This window comes from Aotus nancymaae, unplaced genomic scaffold (assembly GCF_030222135.1).
Source record: "Aotus nancymaae isolate 86718 unplaced genomic scaffold, 86718_ANA_hifiasm-v0.15.2.pri h1tg000029l, whole genome shotgun sequence".
NCBI classification, from domain to species: domain Eukaryota; kingdom Metazoa; phylum Chordata; class Mammalia; order Primates; family Aotidae; genus Aotus; species Aotus nancymaae.
In genome coordinates, this window is record NW_026988442.1 from 86,810,614 (window position 1) to 86,831,507 (window position 20,894).

The 20,894-nt window shown below is 38.1% G+C and overlaps 1 protein-coding gene across 7 annotated transcripts in view; it reads right to left on the bottom strand.

The window, feature by feature from the left end:
• CLASP1 (cytoplasmic linker associated protein 1) overlaps nt 1–20,894 on the bottom strand; it is a 284,571-nt gene that overhangs the window by 53,870 nt on the left and 209,807 nt on the right. For 3 of the 7 annotated variants that reach the window (XM_064382848.1, XM_064382845.1, XM_064382846.1), the window contains 4 exons: nt 12,381–12,484; nt 8,960–9,204; nt 5,734–5,797; nt 2,851–3,014 (listed from right to left, as the gene is read on the bottom strand). In XM_064382848.1, coding sequence (XP_064238918.1) covers nt 2,851–3,014; nt 5,734–5,797; nt 8,960–9,204; nt 12,381–12,484 — 577 coding nt within the window. Of the gene's footprint in view, nt 1–2,850; nt 3,015–5,733; nt 5,798–8,959; nt 9,205–10,529; nt 10,554–12,380; nt 12,485–15,636; nt 15,700–20,126; nt 20,235–20,894 lie in introns of all 7 variants that reach the window. The other 4 variants (XM_064382847.1, XM_064382844.1, XM_064382842.1 and 1 more) reach the window with 3 other exon arrangements.

Consider the following 20,894-nt stretch of genomic DNA (forward strand, 5'->3'; position numbering starts at 1 on the left):
ATTAAACAAAAAAATCACTCCTGATACCCAAATCTCATTTTTACATCCTGACTGGGCTGCTTACGGCTGACCCTGCTTAAACTAACCGTATTGTCATCCTTGGTCCTGGTCACCGCTTAAGGTCCCTGTATACCACAGAAGAATGCCTGTGAGACGGCGATGAAACATTTCCTGTCCAGCTACAAATCACACACAGAAGCCTGGAGTCCCAGAAGCCCCTTCTTTTGATCCATTTCTTGCCTGTTACTGATCTTATTTCTTGTGGTCATCATGCATCTCTGATCCAATCAAGTAACCCTCAGGGGCTCTCAGCCAAAGAGTCACTGCTCTTTCTGTTAAAATGCTGTAATTACTAGTATTAGTTTAAAATTGCACAATGGAGCCCCCTGTGGATAATGGTGATATAATTTCCATATTAACAGGAAAGATAAATGCAAGGCAAATATCTACATTGCTTTCTTTGGACTCTCTTAGAGATTTTTCCCAATCTACATAAATATAGTAAAAAAAGTAAAGAAACAGGTTTGACTCTCTAAAATGAAGCAAACAGAATTGATTTGAAAAGTAAATAAAATCATACAACAAAAATAAAAAGCACATGGCACATATTAGGTACCAGTGTCATCATCCTTATAATTACTAATAAAAAGTAAACTTGATCCAATAGTACCCCTTCCTCCCACCATCTAGTTGTATCTTGGAATCTTTGACTATCACTTCAGGAAGGAAAATATACTTTAGTATAGATGATTTAAGTGACTATGTCAACAAACCACACACAAAATGTCTCTCCCTTCTTCTGGCAGCATGGGGTGGATGGAGAATACATTTCAATAATGGGTGTGTATAATCAGGAAATATGCCATTGTTAGGTACAGCCAAAGGAAAGGAAACTGAGGCAGATTAGCACTCAAGTCTATAAACTGAGAAGCAATTCTCAGCCATCACTAAAACCTCCTATTAATAGTCACTGACTGATTCTAGATCAGCTTAAAGAGCCGTGCATCTGAATTGCTGAGAAAAAGAAGAGAATGTTAAAAATGCTTTAGGCACTCAGACCAAATCTACTGAGATTACAACTCTTAAAGGAAAACTAACAGGAGGGCACGACTGTATTCCTTAATCATCAAAGTTTAGAAATATAATCTTAATACTCCTACCATTCTCAAAACTATAAATGGATCTGGTCATTGGTACATTCACCTAAATTAAGTGATCTACAGGCCAAGCCTGGCTTACATGTGTTTTATTTGGCCTTCATAGTATCTTAAAAAATTCTCAAATATGTTGCCCAAATCCATATTTCTGATCTCTCTTGAAAAGTCTGGTACTACTGGGCCCATGTCCCAACCTGGCCACAACTGGCCCCAGCCTATCAATAACCCTCCTATCTACTCCACTTAATGATAACCAGCTTATCAGCCTAGACCCTCAGTCAATCTGGGCTACACCTTTATAATCCATTGGTATAATGGTGTACTGTAATGCTCCTTAACTCCACTAAAATTAACCATGCAAAGGAATGACAAAGTTTCCAAGCTTTAGTGCAAATGTAGTATGTTACTTTAATTTTATTTATTTATTTTATTATTACTCCTTTTTTATGGCCTTACCAACAGATGCAAGTACATTACTTTGAGTTCACTGAAAACCAGAAGGGAAATCTCTCTGGATAATACAATTCTACAGCAATGCAATTACACAGATTGACAGGGTCAAGGGCCATAAGAAAACAGCTGGCATCACAGTGTAGAGGAACACATGCATACTTTGAAGTCAGAGTCAAGTAACAGCTGCATGCATAGGGATGGCCGGCAGGGCAGGATGTGCTATTGTGCTAGTCAAGAGAGCCAGAAAGAGAAGGTTCTAGGTTCTAGTGCTATCTGTACCACCCCCTGTCTCCACAGGAGGTGAGGACACACACCCACAAGACAGCCTGCAGCAACAGGAACAGACAACAGAGCAATCATCAGAAATCCTGGATTTTAGTTCCTAAACTGCCACTAACACAAAGTTAAGGCAAAGTGTCTGTTTCTCACTGATAAAATGAACATCACCTTTAAGGTCCTTCCATCTTGAAATTCTATAATAACTAGAGTAATTTCAGTTTGTAGTAACTTATAAAAGTAATTGTCCTGATAATTTTCTGAGTGACTTGGAAGTTATTCCTTTGTTCTTTAAAAAAGTTCACCAATTTGACATTCCTCCCTCCATCTTCCACCAAATCACAACCAAGACATTATTGCAAACTGTCTTCTGAGATGTTTAATTCTCATACTTGCATGCTGAGGACCCACAACTGCAGAGACAATAGTGAAGAGTTTTCTGAACAGCAGCAGCATGTAGTTTTTTTCTAACTTTTCTGGGCTTCGGCAGCTTTTCTTTTCTCATAACAGCTAGAAGGGTCACAACTACTGCAAATGTGCAAATCTCTGAGCCAATGTACTATCAATTTAGACTTTTCCTGGACCAATGGAAACTCTACATGATACACTGATTAAAAAAAAAATCTCTAGTATGACTTGTAAGTTGAAGTAATAAAAATACTAAGGTCTTCAGAAAAATGTAAACAAATATTCTAAATGTTCTCTTTTAATGTTTTTTAATGAAAAGAGAAGTTCTAAAGTTTTACATTTGTTTATTACGTATGTCTTAAATACTCACAAAAGTACTATCAACACAAGGATGATATGGTATTTCATCTCATGGATTGGTGGGATATCAACAAATATGTCAACAAAAGAACATGAGAACTGAGTAACAGATATTCAAGTGGGTGACAAAGGCCATGGCAAAAAGTTACCTACAAGTACTGCAACATGAAAATGGACCTAACCCTTAAACACTTACCTGGTGACATCTAGAGCCTTTTGAACTTTTGCTTGCACAGATCCAAGTAAATCTGCTCCCATTTTCTTAAGTAATTGTGTGAGAAGAACAAAAAGCCAGTCTTGCAAGTCATCCTTATGAATTATTATAAAATCCACAAGAGTCTCCAAAAACATACTGAAAACCTAGACACAAATGAAAACCAAGTACTTCACATGTTGAATTCACAATTTCCTCCAAAGTCTACAAAACATTCAAAATGCCCATGCGTGCTTTGCCCAGCCTCTTGTAACTTAGGTTAACCCTGTTAATGACTGTTCATAGCACAGAAGGAAAATGTAGTGCAGAAAACAGATAAAGAAAAAAGGAATGGAACTTACTCTCTGTTGTGAATTCCACCGCAAACCAGGCCATGCAACAAAACAAATTCCATGTTAGTTGGCAGTGAATTAATACAATTTTCATGCATTTTTTTTTTTTTTTTTAAAGAAAACCTGAAAAGACTACAAACGGATGAAATATTCTCTCCTTCCTCAATATAAGCCTTTAAAAGGCAGTACAGAGAGAAATTAACTTTTCTGATTTTAATCCTGAAGGTTTTCTTTCTTAAACAACAACAAATCCTCTTGTCCTAATGCTATTCTTATTCACTATCTAACAGTCAACAAACACTATTATAAAAGGAGCTAATAAAAACCCCTACTCACTATTATGTAGCTACTGCTTTTCACATCATTTTGATGTATGCCTATTTCAGATATTATAAAGTAACAGATGATTACAGCTTAGAATAAAATATATTAACATAATTCTCATGCTGTTGTGTAATGATTTTTGCTTAGGTGAAATAGAGTCCATAGTGGAATATCTCTGAACCAATTTCAGAGAGAAAAGTAGCACTGAGTTTCCCTACCTTGTTAATGAAACTTGTTCTACTTTGGACAACCCAGGAATCCTATACCATCTCATTTCTAGCACAGCAACTATTCACCACCAGGGGTCTCCTGTGAGACAGCTCAGGAAAAAGGTCATTCAGCCCTAGCTATGGGATACCTGGCTTAGTTTACAGGCAGCTAAAAAATATTAACTAAACTGAGACCTCCAAACTCACTGTACAAGAGCCTTCTGATGGAAACAAATTTCCTTCTTTATCCTCACATTCTGCTTCTGAATCAGCAATCTAGGGGTGACAGGTAACAGAAATTTATCATATGTTCTAAACCATCTAATAGCTCTCATGTTATAAATCTTAAGACTCTAATTATGCTTATGCATTAAATCTTACTGCTTTTAACACTACCGTAGAGAAAAATCTTGATAAATTTTATCTTTGGATATCTACATGGCCTTTAGGCTCAGTCTTTCTTGGGTTTTTATTGACACCCACTCTGTTGTCCAGGCTGGAGTGCAGTGGCACATTCTCAGCTCACTGTAACCTCCACCTCCCAGGTTCAAGTGATTCTCCTGCCTCAGCCTCCTGAGTAGCTGGGATTACAGGTGCATGCCACCATGTCCAGCTAGTTTTTTGTATTTTTAGCAGAGACAGGGTTTCACCATGTTGGCCAGGCTGGTCTCAAACTCGAGGTTTGACCTCGAGTGATCTGCCCGCCTTGGCCTCCCAAAGTGCTGGGATTACAGGCATGAGTGCCTGGGGGATTTTTATTAATATTGTTAATGTTGACTTTGCTATGAGGGTCATAGCAGAAAATTTAAGACATGCTTCAAGACTGATAGTGAGGAGAGCTGTTGTAGGGGGAGGGGAGGAGAACCCTTGCATTCACTCCCCTTTACTCTCATGAGCACCTCAAAAGGCTGGGGCCATATCTTGTTTTCTGTATCCCTGCCCCAGAGCAGGTACTCAGTAAATGTTAAATGACTGGGTGAATGAATGGGTGGATGGATGTTTCATATTTCAAGGACAATTTCTATGAGGAAGCAAGGATAGGAAAACAAAGAAGATGATGATAACTGGCTGGGCTCTCTGGCCATCACAGGTTTCTTTCTTCTAGCAAGACTTGGAGGAGACCATCTTTACTAGGAAAACGGTGGTTAATCCTCCATGTCAGCATTAAAGATCTGCTTCTGCTCATTTAAGGTTCTATCCATTTCTACACTTCACTTCTGCCCTTTACCCCTTTCCCTATATTTTCACCCCGCCCTCCACTTTTTTCCTTTAAAAGTATCTGATAGTCTCTAAGGGTCTTCTCCCAAATAATGGTATTTATTTAAAATCTAGACTCCAAGTAAACTTTAAAGAGTCCCTCTCTCACCCCTGGAAAGTGTTCTGTCCCATACTCATGGGTGTTTCCCCCTCAGCTGGGGCTCTCTTGTCAAAAAAAAGCATTCCTCGGGCTTAGTGTTTCCTTGGGCCCTCAGGAGGTGTGGGCACCAGCTAAGTGATCACCATTCAGCAAGTTCTTGGGAACAGCAAAATCCTATTTTAAGAAATAACCTGGTTTTCCAATAAATCCATTAAATTAAATACTTTCATTTTCCTATCTTGTCCTATGAGGATATATTGATACAAAAATAATTATATACTTATTTTTCTTCATTACTCTAACATCAAAACATGCATGACATTATAATATAATCTTATACCTAGCACCTACCTCACTGTTTGGCTAACAGGAGACATACAAAAATATAAGAAAGACCATCTGATTCTCTCCCTGATAACTCTTACTTGAAGCACACTTATTTAACTTTAAATTTTATGCACATTAAAGTTTCCAAGAATTCTATTTTTAAAAGGTGTAACATAAACTAGTGCTGAAATTGGTGTTACTCTCTAAGGCCGGAACTGCACTACAGGGAATTCTCTCTCATTCTTGGGTAGTATATCACACAGAGCACACAGACATGCAGGGGGACAGATAAGGCAGGCATGACTTCCAGACTTACCTTGCTATGAGGATCAGCAAACATCCGGGTGAAAATCTCACACAATCTTTTCAGTTCAACTCGACTAGAAGAAATAAAACAGAAATCAATGAATTTATTACTTTTGTTATTTTTGAGACAGGGTCTCACTCTATCACCCAGGCTGGAGTGCAGTGGTATAATCATAGCTCATTACAGCCTTGATTTCCCAAGCTCAAGTGATCCTCCCACCTGAGCCTCCCGAGCAGCTGGGACTACAGGTCTGCACGACCACGCCTGGCTAATTTTTTTGATCAGTCAACTATGTAAGCTTTACACAATTTATATCTACATAACAATGTCTTTTCACAAACTCTAATTTATGGCTAAATCAAACAGGAAGACAAAACAAGAGATTTGCTCTCATCTTAAAATGAAGAAACTGAGACTGAGTGGGTACAAGCTCACATATCTGGAAGTGACAAAGCTATGGACCAAATCCTTTTCATTTTATCCAAGCTGTGTTTTCCACATGCCACAACTGAAAAGCAATGAAATAAACTTTAAAAAGCATGCCTATCCTGCATTGTGATGAGAGGTAAAAACAAAAAAAGGGAAAAAAAAGAACAGCATGTGTTTCAGGGTCAGACAGACCGGGATTTTAATCTCAGTTCTGCTGTAAATAAGGTACTTTGGGCCGGGCACTGTGGCTCATACCTGTATCCCAGTACTTTGGGAGGCCAAGGCAGGTGGATCACCTGAGGTCAGGAGTCTGAGACCAGCCTGGCCAATGTGATGAAACCCTGTCTCTACTGAAAATACAAAACTCAGCAGGGCATGGTGGCAGGTGCCTGTCTGTAATCCCAGTTACTCAGGAGGCTGAGGCAGGAGAATCTCTTGAACCTGGGAGGCGGAGGTTGCAGTGAGCCAAGATCATGCCATTGCACTTCAGCCTGGGAGACAAGCGAATCTCCATCTCAAAAATACATAAATAAGTAACAAAGTATTCTGCTATCTTTAAGTCTGTATTTTTCCTTATTGGTCAAACAGGACAAGGATTATGTTACGTGGTTGCTGAGAGAATTAAAAAAGATAACACATTGTACCTTCTACTGTTCCTAGGACAAAGCAAACACTCATTTCACATTGGTGCCCTCTGCCTTTTCTGGTCCTTGACTACCACTGAGTCCCATGTTTAAAGTTTGAGAGAAAGGTCTTCTTTTCCGCAAGTCATCCCTGAGTAATCCCCTTTTATGCGGATAAACAATTGGTTCAAGGACCCGTCAATATTGTTAATGATGCAACCTAGATTAGACTAATGCAGATCAACAGATTTCTAGAGATTACTCAATGGGTACTTGGTGAACACTAAGAATCTACAAAGTGGGACCACCAGGATTAAACACATTCTTGAGGAACAACAGCCATAAATCATCTTTTGTTTGTGACAGGTCACCAGAGTGTCACAGGATGCCTGCATTTCAGAAGGCACATGACAAAACTTCCTGTATCATCTTCATGAACAGACAAATAATGTGGGGCAGATTGGAGTACAGGAGGGTGGAGTCAGACTGACCGAGGACCTCAGTGAGGGCTGGGCGACTCATTAGCCAGTGCCCACTTCGCTTTCCAGAACCCAAGAGGAATTCCCATCTATGACAGCTAATTTATCTTACAAAAATTATGCAAAGGATAAAGTAGATTGCATTTCATGTATTCTAAGTTGCCCATTCCTTTTTTTTTTTTCATAGTTGCTGTTGTTTTGTGTGTCTTTTTTTTTTTTTTAAGTAGAGACGCGGTTTCACCATGCTGGCCAGGCTGGTCTTGAACTCCTGACCTCGTGATCCACCTGCCTCGACCTCCCAAAGTGCTAGAATTACAGGCGTGAGCCACCACGCCTGGCTAGTTGCCCATTTCTTACTTCCCATTCACATCTCCTTTCTCTTGTTTTAACTTTCTCTGTAATTGAGAGTCATCTTATAATCAATGACATATTTGTACTGTCATGGCTTAATATACAACATTTATTAAAGGGCTATAAAAATAAGGGTGTCTTTGGTGCCTTAGATTTGACAAAATATGGCATAACCATATACTTTTTTGGTATGTGTAATACATGCTTATTTTAGAAAATTTATAAAACAGAAACAAAGAAAAAAGCAAAAACAATCCATCTAAGAGACAATGCTGTTACTATTTTGAAGGGCTCCATTTTGTTATCTCCTTACTATGTACATTTATAAGCTACATATATGCACACGCATATCAAAATTTTCCAGACTGAGACTGAAACATTTTATCTAGGACCCTGAAGCATAATGAACTATACTAACCTGCAGTTGTTTTTTTTTGTTTTTTGTTCTACTTGAATTGCATACTGTACACCAAAATTTCTCAAATAATATCTACTGGACAAATATGAAACATAAGAGAACCAAATACACGGTCTGGTTTTTTTTGAGACAGTGTTTTGCTCTGCCACCCAGGCTGGAGCACAGTGGTATAATCCCAATTCACTGCCAATTTCCAACTCCAGGGCTCATGTAATCCTCCTGCCTCAGCCTCTGAAGTAGCTGGGATTACAGATGCATGTCACCACATCCGGCTAATTTTTTACATTTTTTTGTAGAGATGGGGTCTCCCTTTGTTGCCAAGGTTGGTCTTGAACTCCTGGGCTCAAGTGCTCCTCCTGCCCTGGCCTCTCAAAGTGCTCTGATTACAGGTAAGAGGCACTGTATCCACCCTAAATGTTTTATCAACCTAATAAACTGTAGAATATATGCCACATGGGCTGGGCACGGTGGCTCACGCCTATAATCCCAGCATTTTGGGTGGCCGAAGTGGGTAGATCACGAGGTCAGGAGTTTGAGACTAGCCTGGCTAATTAATAATATCAAGAAATCCCAACTCTACTAAAAAAAATACAAAAATTAGCCGGGTGTGGTGGCGCATGCCAGTAGTCCCAGCTATTTGAGAGGCTGAGGCAGAAGAATCGCTTGAACCTGGGAGGCGGAGGCTGCAGTGAGCCGTGCCTGGGCAACAGAGTGAGATTCCATCTCGAGAAAAAGAAAAAAAAAATTTGCCAGATATTTCAAAGCCTCTGGATGGCAAGGACTGTATCTTAGGCATCTTGTATCAAGATGACTAAATGCCGGTTCCTGCAAGTGGACCTCTTAAAGACTCCGTCAATTATAGGGAATCCCTTTAAGCCCCTGAAGAGTCCAACAGGGGATTCAAACTTAGCTCACATTCTTGCTGTGGTCCTCACCTCAGTGTTCTTTGGCTCTTCAGTAGGTTCTGCAGGCCTAGAAGCCCTTCTTTCCTTTCTGACCAGTTTGAACTAGCACAGTGGTTGAGAACTTCTGCTACATCCTCGGTCTGCCGCAGATAATGGGGAATGCCACCATTCCTGGAGCCATACGAGCGCTCAGAGCAAACACTCGAGGCATCACTGTTGGCATCATCATCAGAATACATCCCATATGGCTCATACCTCCTCCTCACAGGCTTCTTCTGATAGGTCCAATGAGGGGTGGGAGTGATTGAGGACGAAATAGAAAGGAGAAATGACCATGAGTCGTACCAAACAAAATCTACAACAAACAGTTAAGTGTAAAAAGACACATGCACAGACACACTTTTCCTGTGCTTATAGATTAGGGAAATAAAAACAGAAAAGCAGTTTTCCATTAGGTAAAATAACTAATAAGCAAAGCGCTCTGTAGTAGAGGGGAAAGAGTGTGGCCTCTAGTAAAGTGTGTGGACTTTACAGGAAGACAGAAAGATCACAATCCTGGTGCCAACACTGACTGGGCTGTGTGACTTCTGAAAGCCTCCTAAGCACTTGGCTGCAGTTTCCCCATCTTTAAGACAACAATAGTTATACCTATCATACAGGCTTGTTGTGAGGATTAAATAAAATTATATGTTAAATATTCCAGCTGGGCACCTGGAACACTGCAAATATGTGCAGCCAACAGCCCCTCCCCAGTCAAAAGCAATATATCCTGAGCATAGTCTATGGGCAAACTGTTTTGAATATTTATGTTTCCTATAAAAGCCAGAATTTGAAATGTCAGTGGCAGAAGTAGTCCACATAAAAGAATTCCTAAGTCATCTCCCTCTGTTGTGCAGGCTGGTTTCGAACTCCTGACCACTTGCATTAAAGATTTAGAGTTTTGAAACACGAATAGGCTTCTTTTAAAGTAGACTACAATACCCACTTTACTCATTTCACTGATCCTGAATACAAAACTGTTATATCCATAAATATGACATAACAGCAACTATATAGAATTTTAAAAAGCAAAACAAATAGCTATTGGCTTAAACCATACAAATACACTTCTCTAATAATATGGCATATTATTATAAATCCAACTTTCTCAGAGTCGACTGCTCTGCCTTAAGCGTACCATCATAACATAATTATTAATAGCATCCCCCTTTTACTCTCAAAAGCATTTTTGCTTACATAACAAATTACATGGTCACACATAAACCAGACTCCTAAAATAAGAAAAATGTTGATAAATCCATTCATGAAATCATGACGACGTAAGAATAGGCATAAATTGGGTTAATAAAATGAAACACTACTAGAAGCAGCAGCAGAGCTTGACATTTAAAATAAATACCGAAACAGATGTACATGAAAGGTGACTGACTCCACCATGAGGCAACAATGATGGTGAATCACATTGTTACAATTCAACAAAATCATAGAAACCAGAATATCCATACTATACCATATTTTTTTTGTTTTCACTAGCTTCTAAAAGAAATATACTTGCAACAGAAGCAATAAAGTTGTAAAACAAAAGTTAAAGCACTGGTACCTTGCTCCTGGAGTCTCCTAACAGCTGTAGGCAGGAAAATATTGAAGGATGGGGAAAAAGCATAGAGAATTATGTCAGAAGCATATGTAGGGATTGTTCTTGCAACAAAAGTATACAGCAAAACATATCTTAGCAAACCAAAAATACAGGTTAGCAAGCGTTTCATATCAAGCGAATAATAATAAAGAATGCTGTCAAAATGGCATTTTCTAACCCTCCTTCACGTCTCAGAAGACCTTCTGGTGACTTGCTCTAATTCTTTGCTAAAACTTTTCCCATACCAGTGAGGCAAATCTCTAAGGTCACCATTAATTCTACTATCTATTTCTCTGAGACATTCTTTCTGGCCCCATGGCATCTATTCAGTGAGGCAAGGATTCTGTACCATTTCTGTGTTTTCTCTTCAGAAGCAGGTCACTTGGAGAGACTAAATACTTTGGACAAAAAGTAACAAGGGCAGCATGAATCTAATGCGAGTTAGAGCTCAGAGAAAAGCTCAAGTCAAGTTAAGCCAAAGCTCAAACTCTCAAGTTCTATTCTGCCTCCTTGAACTTTACACACAGTCCCTTATGCAGTTCTTTAAAGAACTAAGAAATTCCCTTGACTTAAGTGGAAGTCTCAACTAAGGGTTTCACATCCATCATTTCCTACTCCTTTGACCTCTACTTCCCAGGGTCTCTGAACAAATAAGAGATAGATTCTAAATTCTGCAACTTCGAAAGACAAACAGCTTCAGAGAATTCTGTTCCAGCTCTTGACTCTTAAAGCCATGGTTAGAGCAGTTACCCTGAACTCTAGCACCTGACAGAAAGAAGTCCTTCTATACATAAGGTTGAGGAATACAGCTGGCCAGGCAGTTTACCTACAGGAAAAGCATTATGAGAGCAGCAAACTGCTTGCTCACAGACACTTGTCAAAGAACCTGACTGAGGAAGAATAAATGAAGGCAAGAGAAGAAGGAATGAAAACTGGAATTGCCATAGTCATAAACTATAGAATGGTGATCTGATAAAACATGGCTGGATTAAAAACTTCAGAGTCTAAAAGCAGAATATTACATACTTTTTTTCCTTACAAGATAATAAATCTTAAAACAGCAAAAGCAAGGCCAGTGATCAGAGAGTTCTAAAGAACACCCATTTCAAATGCTGAGCACATAAACTGGAATATGCAAGAGACTGTGTGACTAGCTGAAATGCATCTTTAAAAAGCAATTGGACCACAAGCTGATTCTACCAAGGAACTTTCTGGTATAACCAAAACATTAAAGGATCTATGATCATTTATGTTTTTCAGATATTACACTATAATGATGCAAAAACATACTCTACCATTGCTTCCCATTCTCAAAGAGTTAGGAAAAACAACATAAAATCATACAGACAAGATAATGGAATAAATGCAAGATTTTCAAATCTCAAACTCTATCATCTACTATTATGAAAAATGTCTAGGTTATGCCATCAAAATCTGTAAAGCAATAGAAGCAACAGAATGGAAAAAAAGAAGTGCCAGAAAAAAAAACAAACAAACATGGTTAAAAAGAAAAAAAGAAGCCCAGTGACAGCCGAGAAGCCCAATGTCATCAAAAGCTCCTTGATACTGAAGAGCATAGATAAGAAATACTTGACCCTAATATTTTCTGTAAAGTCCATTTTCACTTACATGAGCGAGGTAAAAGTTTAAGAAGCACACAATAACAATACACATTTACCCAACAGTTACACAATTTTAAAGAGTGTCAAAGATGATTTAGTAACCTGATTTGGGGGCAATTTCCTGTTAAGACAGAGAGAAATGCAGATGAGTATTTGAAAGAGACTCTGTTTATATACATACTGTGCCTCTTACCAAAGCATCAGCAACAGCAGCTTCAAGATCTGTACTTGTGCTCAAAACTCTCATGGCATTCACAGAACCAGGTATTCTTCCTGGCTGGCCAAGCCCAAACCGATCTATTTAAAAAACAAAAGTAAAAGATGTGTCACTTTAATTCAGATTATCTCAATTCCTTGCAAGGACTCCTGCCTCTTCCCACCAAGTAGATAGAAGCACTGAAAAGTCTCCAGCCAATTTTAACTACACTTGACTTCTTTACCAGTGGTAGAGGTTAAGCTGCTCACATTTAATGCTATGTGCCACTAAGCACTGTCACTCGAAATTGTTCAAACATGATATTTTATTGAAAAGTTTCTGAGATATGAGAGAGAAGGGGTAACTTATTATAAAAGGAAGCTGGGCTCTAAGTTGAGTCTTTTACTCTATTTAGCTTTCCATTTAGAGGCAAAAGTGGCCTTGATGTTTGATGAAACTAATTAGAAAGCTTCATGGTTTCATAAGAGTTCTAATGCAATGTGTGGTAAAAAATTAAAATTTTAAACAGATGAGTTAAATTTATTTCTGTGCAAATATTTGTTAGTGTCACTATGTTTTACTATTACTAAACTCACTTAGTTTTAGATGCTTGTTCGTCATGATGCCTTGGTCAACAAAAATTACTTAAAAATCAATTTATTAAAATAATCACCAAAAAAATCTAGCGCTTTCACTGCAGAACATTAAAAATTTAGGTAATATCAGTATAAGTTTTACCTGGGTTCCTCAAATAATTTAGAATGGTAATCTTTATACAGATAAAATAGAAAGAATCTAAAGAATTTAAAACAAATTTTAGTAGTTCAAGCACCTATTTTAAACTTGTTAGTGATCATGGAAACGCAAACTCACTTTTTAAAGTCCCATTAAATCAACTAACCAACCTTCCTTAGGACGTGCTGGAGATTAAAACTATACTAGAAGAAAGGCAGTGCAAGTCGTATCTTCATTAAGTGTGTTATACATTATCTACCAGTAAAAACAATTTTATTTAAAATTCTAATGTATAAAAACCTTTGGAAGAAAAATGTTAAGATAAAATATTTTCTCTGTGTTAACAAATAAGACATCATTTGGACAAGGAAAATCTCTATGTTAGCCATATTCTAGAAGCATCTAGAATAAAAGGGAAGCTATTATCTATTTTACATGAATTTATCTTTCCTATAAAACAATGTATTTAAAATTTTAGATATGTAACAAGACGGTGCCTACAAAACTGATGAACTTTAAAAGTGAATTGTTATTTAGCTTTTTAGAAATGTCAATTTCAAACATTACACCTTCCACTACCACAGAGAGAAAAATTTAAACACTGCTAAGCAATAGAGTTATACAGTCATGAATTTTTATAAAAAAAAATAGTATGTTATACTATCCCCTTTTTTAATGCATTTGCTGGTCATTCCAACTGTTATCTTAGCCATTATGCTTAAAAGGTAATGTGCCATATAAACTAAAAAGGACCATTAAAAATTACATTTATCTATATTTATCACTTGAAATACAAAACAAGTGTAAATGTGAGATTTACTGTGCACATAGTTTTACAGATGATCTTTGTTCAAGCTTTTTTTCATTAAAAAAGGGTAGATAGTAGATTTATGAGTAACAGAATGAAAGTAATTCAGTTATAAGCCATTTAAAAATTACCCAGCATAAACTTAAATAAAACAAAGTCTAATAAAATTAAAAAAAAAAAAAGAGAGATTTCATGCCAGCAATTCTTGCTCCGGGGAGAATACAGATTTTTCAGACACAAAATTAAAACTCTAAGAACAATGCGATTATTCTGTGCTTCCAAGATGCATACAGCTTTGCCACACACAGTGACTACAGATCATTTGATACATATCATAGACAATTTGAATTTCAAATCTTAAGGGGAAATGTTTATCTGGATCTAAGCAAAATTATAAGCTTTATGTTTTCACCAGAGTAAAATCTGTTCCATATTCTCCAGGCTCTGATACTATTATGAAGTTCAGTTTTCCAAGAGAAGAATACGTATGACTATGCTCTCAGTCTGGCTCCTAATCTTTAGGGAAGTGTATATAATTAGAATATATAGGAGGCTAGGCATGGTGGCTTTGGCTGTAATCCCAGCACTTTGGGAGGCCAAGGTGGGTAAATTGCTTGAGCCCAGGAGTTTGAGAACAGCCTGGGCAACATGATGAAACCCCGTTTCTATAAAAAAAAAAAAACACAAAAACTAGCTGGGTGTGGTGGTGAACACCTGTAGTCCCGGCTATTTGGGAGGCTGAGGTGGGAGGATCGCTTGAGCCCAGGTGGCAGAGGTTGCAGTGACCCAAGATCATGCTACTACACTCCAAGTCTGGGCGACAGAGTGAGACCCTGTTTCAAAGAAAAAAAAAAAAAAAAAGCATAGCTGGCTTCATTTAGAGGCAGAAAAGAGAAAATACCTGATTCGGTGAATCGGTAACAATTGTCACCATGAACAGTCTGCAAGTTCATAGATTATGTCTTACTCAATTGAGAAAACTGTAGTCATTAGGGACTGTTAGCATACAAAAATAACATCATTAAATCTAACAAATTGATGTATTACTGTTTGCTTACATTTTGCCACTGTGGGGCTAACCAGTGGACGTTGAGTATTGCTAAACAGAGCTGAGAGAGAAGGTTTGGAGTCTGCAGGCTGCAAAGGATACCTTTGGCCTGACTTGATTACCTGAATCCTGATCTTGTTTTTCCATAAAACTTTGAGAATAATACACTTATTTTCATACATATAAAATTATGTATGCTATAATCTGCAACACTGGTAACTAAGTGCTACCTCAAAAAATGTAAACTTGACATTAATAACTAGTATTAATATGTGACAGTTTATTTGTAGTAAAGACTTTTGAGAGAATCTATTGGATAATATCCATGCCCCCTTGCCCCACAGGAACCCTAAATAATACCTGATTTTGGTTATTTTCCAGGGGTCAGGGTGGCAGGAAGGAAGTACTTCCCTGCTTTTTGTTTTGTTTTAACGTAAATACGAATACTGGAGAAACAATGTCAAACAGGCTATAAAGCATCTACAGCCTATTAACAGAACTATAAACATTCAATAACTTAAAAAAATTAAAGCACATTGGGGAAAAAAATATGAGGTACATACATGCCAAGTGCTAGCCGACACAGATGAAAACAAATGTTAACATGGGTGTGAAACTAGAACATATGAAGAAGCCAAGTCATGCAGTTAGCACTTGTTCACCTGACTGCCCAACAGATTCAGCAGTGGAGAGAGCACTAGTGGACCTGGAATGACGTCGAGAGGCTGCAGGTAAAAGGAATGGCAACACCCACAGGATTAACACAGAAGTACCAGAGACAGAAAATGCCACAGTCCAAAGGAAATGCAGGGACCACTACCAACAAGGCCATGTTTTCTCATGAGAAGAAATGGTGCTGGATATGAATGGACAGCAAGTGCCAATCCCCAAACTCCACGGTGGCCAGCTGGCTTTCACACAGCTATTAAACACACAGGCACAACAAAGGCACTCTTAAAGGTGCTCCAAACTAAGTATGCATCAACCAACTTGGACTCCAGGGTTATAGTCACGCCATGAAGCCTCCATCAGCCAGTATGGAAATATGCAACATGAAGAACAGCAGGAGTCACGGAGCACCATCTATATCCCAGAGTGGGATGGCAGTAAGACGGATTATTAACTCAGCTCACAAGATGTTTTATCAGTATGTGATGCATATGCAACCATGCACCAAAAACAAGCATAGAAGTTCATAATGTTACTTCAACAGAAATAAAATGAAATCACAGGAAGGGAGTTCAACAACTGGAATTCTATTTTCCCCAGTCAAAATGTTTGTTGTTCTGTTGCATAATTATTATTATTATTATTATTATTATTATTATTATTATTTTGAGACAGTTTCACTCTGTTGCCCAGGCTGAAGTGCAATGGCGCCATCATGGCTCACTGCAGCCTTGTCTCCCAGGCTCAAGCAGATCTGCCCTCCTCAGCCTCCCAAGTAGCAGGAACTACAGAGATGTGCTATCATACCCGGCTTTTTTTTTTTTTTTGGTAAAGATGAGGTCTGCCTATGTTGCTCAGGCTGGTCTCGAACTCCTAAGCTCAAGCGATGTGCCCTCCCCAACCTCCCAAAGTGCTGGGATTACAGGAGTAAGACAACACGCCTGGCCATATCCTAATTAGTACTTGTGTAATTGTTGGAAATTTAGTTGTATTAAGTTTAATGATTTTCCTTGGAGAGGCAGTTACAGTATACTGGTTATGAGCACCAGCTCAGTAATGCAATTGTAAACCCTGGCTGGATCACAACTAGTCATAGGATCAACATTGGGCAAAGTACTAAATCTATCTGTGCCTCAATATCTTATCTATAAAATGGTGCTAATAATGGTTAATGGTACCTACCTCTTGGGAGTTACTGAGAGGATTAAAAGAGATTACAAAGCACTTAAACAATGGTTAGTGGTGGTGGTGCTGGTGGTGGCAGTAACAGTTAAGAGCAACCTACAATTTACAATCTGACATTAGAGTATCATTTTATTAACAAGTATTCTTAATGAGCATATTAATCCATCAACCTGAGGAAATAAATGCTAAATTCTGTTCTCATGTGGAAAGAAAACAACTTTTAGAAATAATTAAGAAATAAAGACTTGGTTCAAAACATTAACTTATTGACCACAGTTCCATGTAACATACGGCTTTTCCACAACAGGAAAAACAAAAGATAATATGCTTCCAGTCATTACTCTGAAAAATTCACAATATTATACCACAGAAAATTCACAGGTTTAACAAAGTAATGCTGAGCAGTGCTACATTTCATCCATACTACTAGAGTGTCCTGTACATGTTAACATTCTCATATTGAGTCATAAAATATCAATACCTCAAATTCTTCAATATAATTTTTTAAGGTCCATGTTACTTTATAAAATGTACATCTCTATGGTACATGTGGTATTAAATAGCAAAGATTACCAGGTTAATAAGGACACATTTTTACCAGCTTGCAAAAAAAGGAAAATATCTCTTTCTCAAGATTCACAAAAATTAAAAATAAATTGGCAACGAATATTATGAAATTATCACTTTCCCTAAATAAGGAAGTTGATGAAATATCTAGTTTTAAGACTGAAGCAAACTATACATTTTTGTACAAGCACATCACTGTCTTGATAGTTTAGTCTGAAAGTTTTTAAGCAGTACCTGATATATAGGTTCCTTATAAAGTGGTTCTTCGGTTCATTTTCAACAGAATATTCTAAAAGAAATCTGCCATGCAATGAGTCCTCTGTCACATTCACAAGTTTTCAACCAACACTGGAATCCCAGGTAGACCCACTTATGTGAAAGCTTAATTTACAGCAGTCCTAGAGCCCTTGATTTCCCTTAATCAACAATTATCACCATCATATTCACACCATCAAAATGGTCCAAAACAACAAAAATGCAAACTCAAAAATATATATTCACTAGAATATAATATATCATTATTTTTTTGTTGTTGTCAAAGAAAGTTGGCTATATAAGTGGATTCAAAGAAGCCCTAACATACAATCTCACTAATTTCCAAAAGGGGTGGGAAGAGATTATTAAAATGGATGAGCTAAAGAAGGAACCTTCAGAGGATGTGTAGTAAGCTCCCCTGAGGACAACAATCTTCTGGGTTCTTTTGAGTTCCCAGGTCCTAACCCCAAGCCTGGAAATAAATGACTCAGAAACCTCTTCCAACCACCCCCCAGAAGCCTCAGTACAAGCATTTAATACATTTTCAAGGAACAAATGAAAGACACTGAATTATCAGAACTACTTCCAAATGAGGCAGGTTTGAAGTCAAACCTGAATCCAAACCCTGGCTCCACCATTTAGCTATGTGATCTTAGTAGCTCATTCTCCCTAAGACTCTGATGATAATACCTGTCCCAGAGGATGAACAGGGATCACAGGCATTATGCCTGCTGACTGCTCCACATGGTGTGGGTACACATGAGCAATGTTGTTGTTCTTGTTAGACCTAAGTTTTAGGGTCAGGTTTAACCCAAGGTAAGGGAAAGGCATGATAGAAAAATTTAGCTCAAAGTCCTTAACTATTGCCCTGACCACAACAGAAGACATGAGTCAATGCTAGAGTCTATGAGGACCCACACCTTCTGCCTTGGTAGTGGCAATTACACATTTCAACACTCTGGGTTGTCACCAAGACAGCTAAGCAGATCCATTTAACCGAACAATGTACAAAACAGACAAGATTCACTCAACCGCTCAGAGTTCAATTAGGATCTCAAGAATTCAGCACACCTTGCCTGGTCCACATGCCAGATTCCAAAGGATGCTTCCATACACAGTATCAAAAATAACAATACATATTTGAAAGGAAAACACTGAATTGCTTCTAAGAGACAAAATAAGCAATAAAAAATTGAACTGTTTACTCATATAATAGGTTGTTCAGAAGGTCAAATAGTGAGCAAGGATGCAAAGATATACAGCCTTAATTTAAAAGGAAAAATCACCAGTTCATTCAGAAAAAAAAAAAAATCATCATTGCCACCTCTGATTATTGAGAATTCTGCTGTAATGCTTCAGACTGCTGTGGAATAGGTGACAGGCAATAGGTACGCTGCCCCACTCAAGGGCTCATGCTAATATGGTGGAACACTCACAACAGGTATTGCCTCACTAAGTCACGGGGATGGTCTAGTACTACCTGGTTTGGCATCTGGTTCCTGTTCTTTTTTCAGAACCTCATAAAGGACAATGGATCATAAAGAAATATATCCAGATTTTGATTACCAATACTGATTAGGGAAAAGAGATCAGAAGAAGTGAATGACATCAGAAGGAGACAGGTAGAGGCAAATACTAAGACCTTATGCTTTTGATTTAACATCCCTCTTTTGTAGTGACATGTATCATTTTCAAAAGACCAGTTATATAATTAGGGAGTTAAAATTAGCAGACTGCTGGAGTCCACAAATCCACATAATTTCAGGTCTAGGTCTAATTATAATAAAATGGTTTCTATGTGTATGCTTATCAAGAGAAAAACGGACAGCTGTACAGCACTTAATGTAGGAGCAAAAAATAATTATTGAAGAATATAAAATATTCCTTTGCACAAAAGTATGTGTTGACAGATGTCTTTTGGGCATTAACAGTTTATACTAACTAAAAAGGGTTTATTATGTGTCCATTTTAGAGAAGGCAGGACTATTAACACTAAAAAGAAAACTCATTTACTTTTCTAAGCATTATCGCAATTGCACTTTGATTTCTTCTTTGAATTAAATTACATATAGACTGATCTGTAGTAAAATTAAAGATAAATTGTAACAATTCAATGACCAAGGATAAACTTTGGATTAACTTTCCTTTTAAGCAGCAACTAACTTCGGCTGAGTTTTGCCTTAGGTTAGAAATTGCCACACAGATGGGCTTGCCTGGGAGCAAGTGGTCATCAATGACAACAGCACAGAGTGAAGTGGTGTTTTTTTCCTCTAATACATAAAAATTCGAAGTTGCCAAAATTCAAGCATGCAGAGGGGGACAACAGAGGGTAACTAAGGAAGAGGGAAGAAAGAAGGAAGGATCACAAGGACAGTGGAGGAGGAAAAGCAGTTCATTCCACCTAGCAGTGTCTCGGACAAGCATGTGGAGCAGGGAAAGGAACTCTGCTCCTCAGCCAGCGCCTACATGTACTCACCAAGTGGAGGAAAGCCCCGAGCAGGGCTTGTATCTCGGCTGCTCTCACGGCTGGTATCGCGGCTGCACCCCTGACTCATGCTGGGTCGAGGGATACGGCTGCTCCGTGCTAGTGTGCAGCATGAAGGGTTTCAGAGAAGGTGAACAAGTTTAATGAAGACAGAAAAACTCACAAAATGTCAGTCACATTTGGTTAATGTAATTATGACATTGTTCGCACTGGGGAGTTCTGATGACTGAGCCACCTAACCACGCTGAGGTCTCACTGACTGATGTGCCAACAGGGGAGGGTTTAGGTAAAACGTGATTATGCTCAATGCCTCAGAAAGCGGTGAATTTTAGTATGAAGGTGAAATTACACCTAAATGTAAGAAGTGAAAAGAAATCTTTCTAAAGAACAAACTGGCATCAGAAAATACAAGATCAAAAGCCTTTTAGAAATGATCAATTTTTATGAGTTTAGCAAACTTCTCAATAAGACAACAAAAAAACCAAAGCTGTATTCATAGGCACTTGTTCTTTAGAAAGGTAATTTAATTTGGATTAACAAACAGAACAACTACACTGGTCACTGGAGTCCATGAACTTACCTAATGAAAAGGAAGAGGGCTCACTGCTCCCAGGCTGGCCTTCTTCACCAAGAGAAGTCATAAGGGTTGACATAACCAGAGAGCCTACCCACTCCAAGTAAGCGTGTAGATGCTTCAAACATATCCAATTCTCCAAACCAGCAGATATAAAAAGTGGGGACAGTTATCCTTTCCTTTAC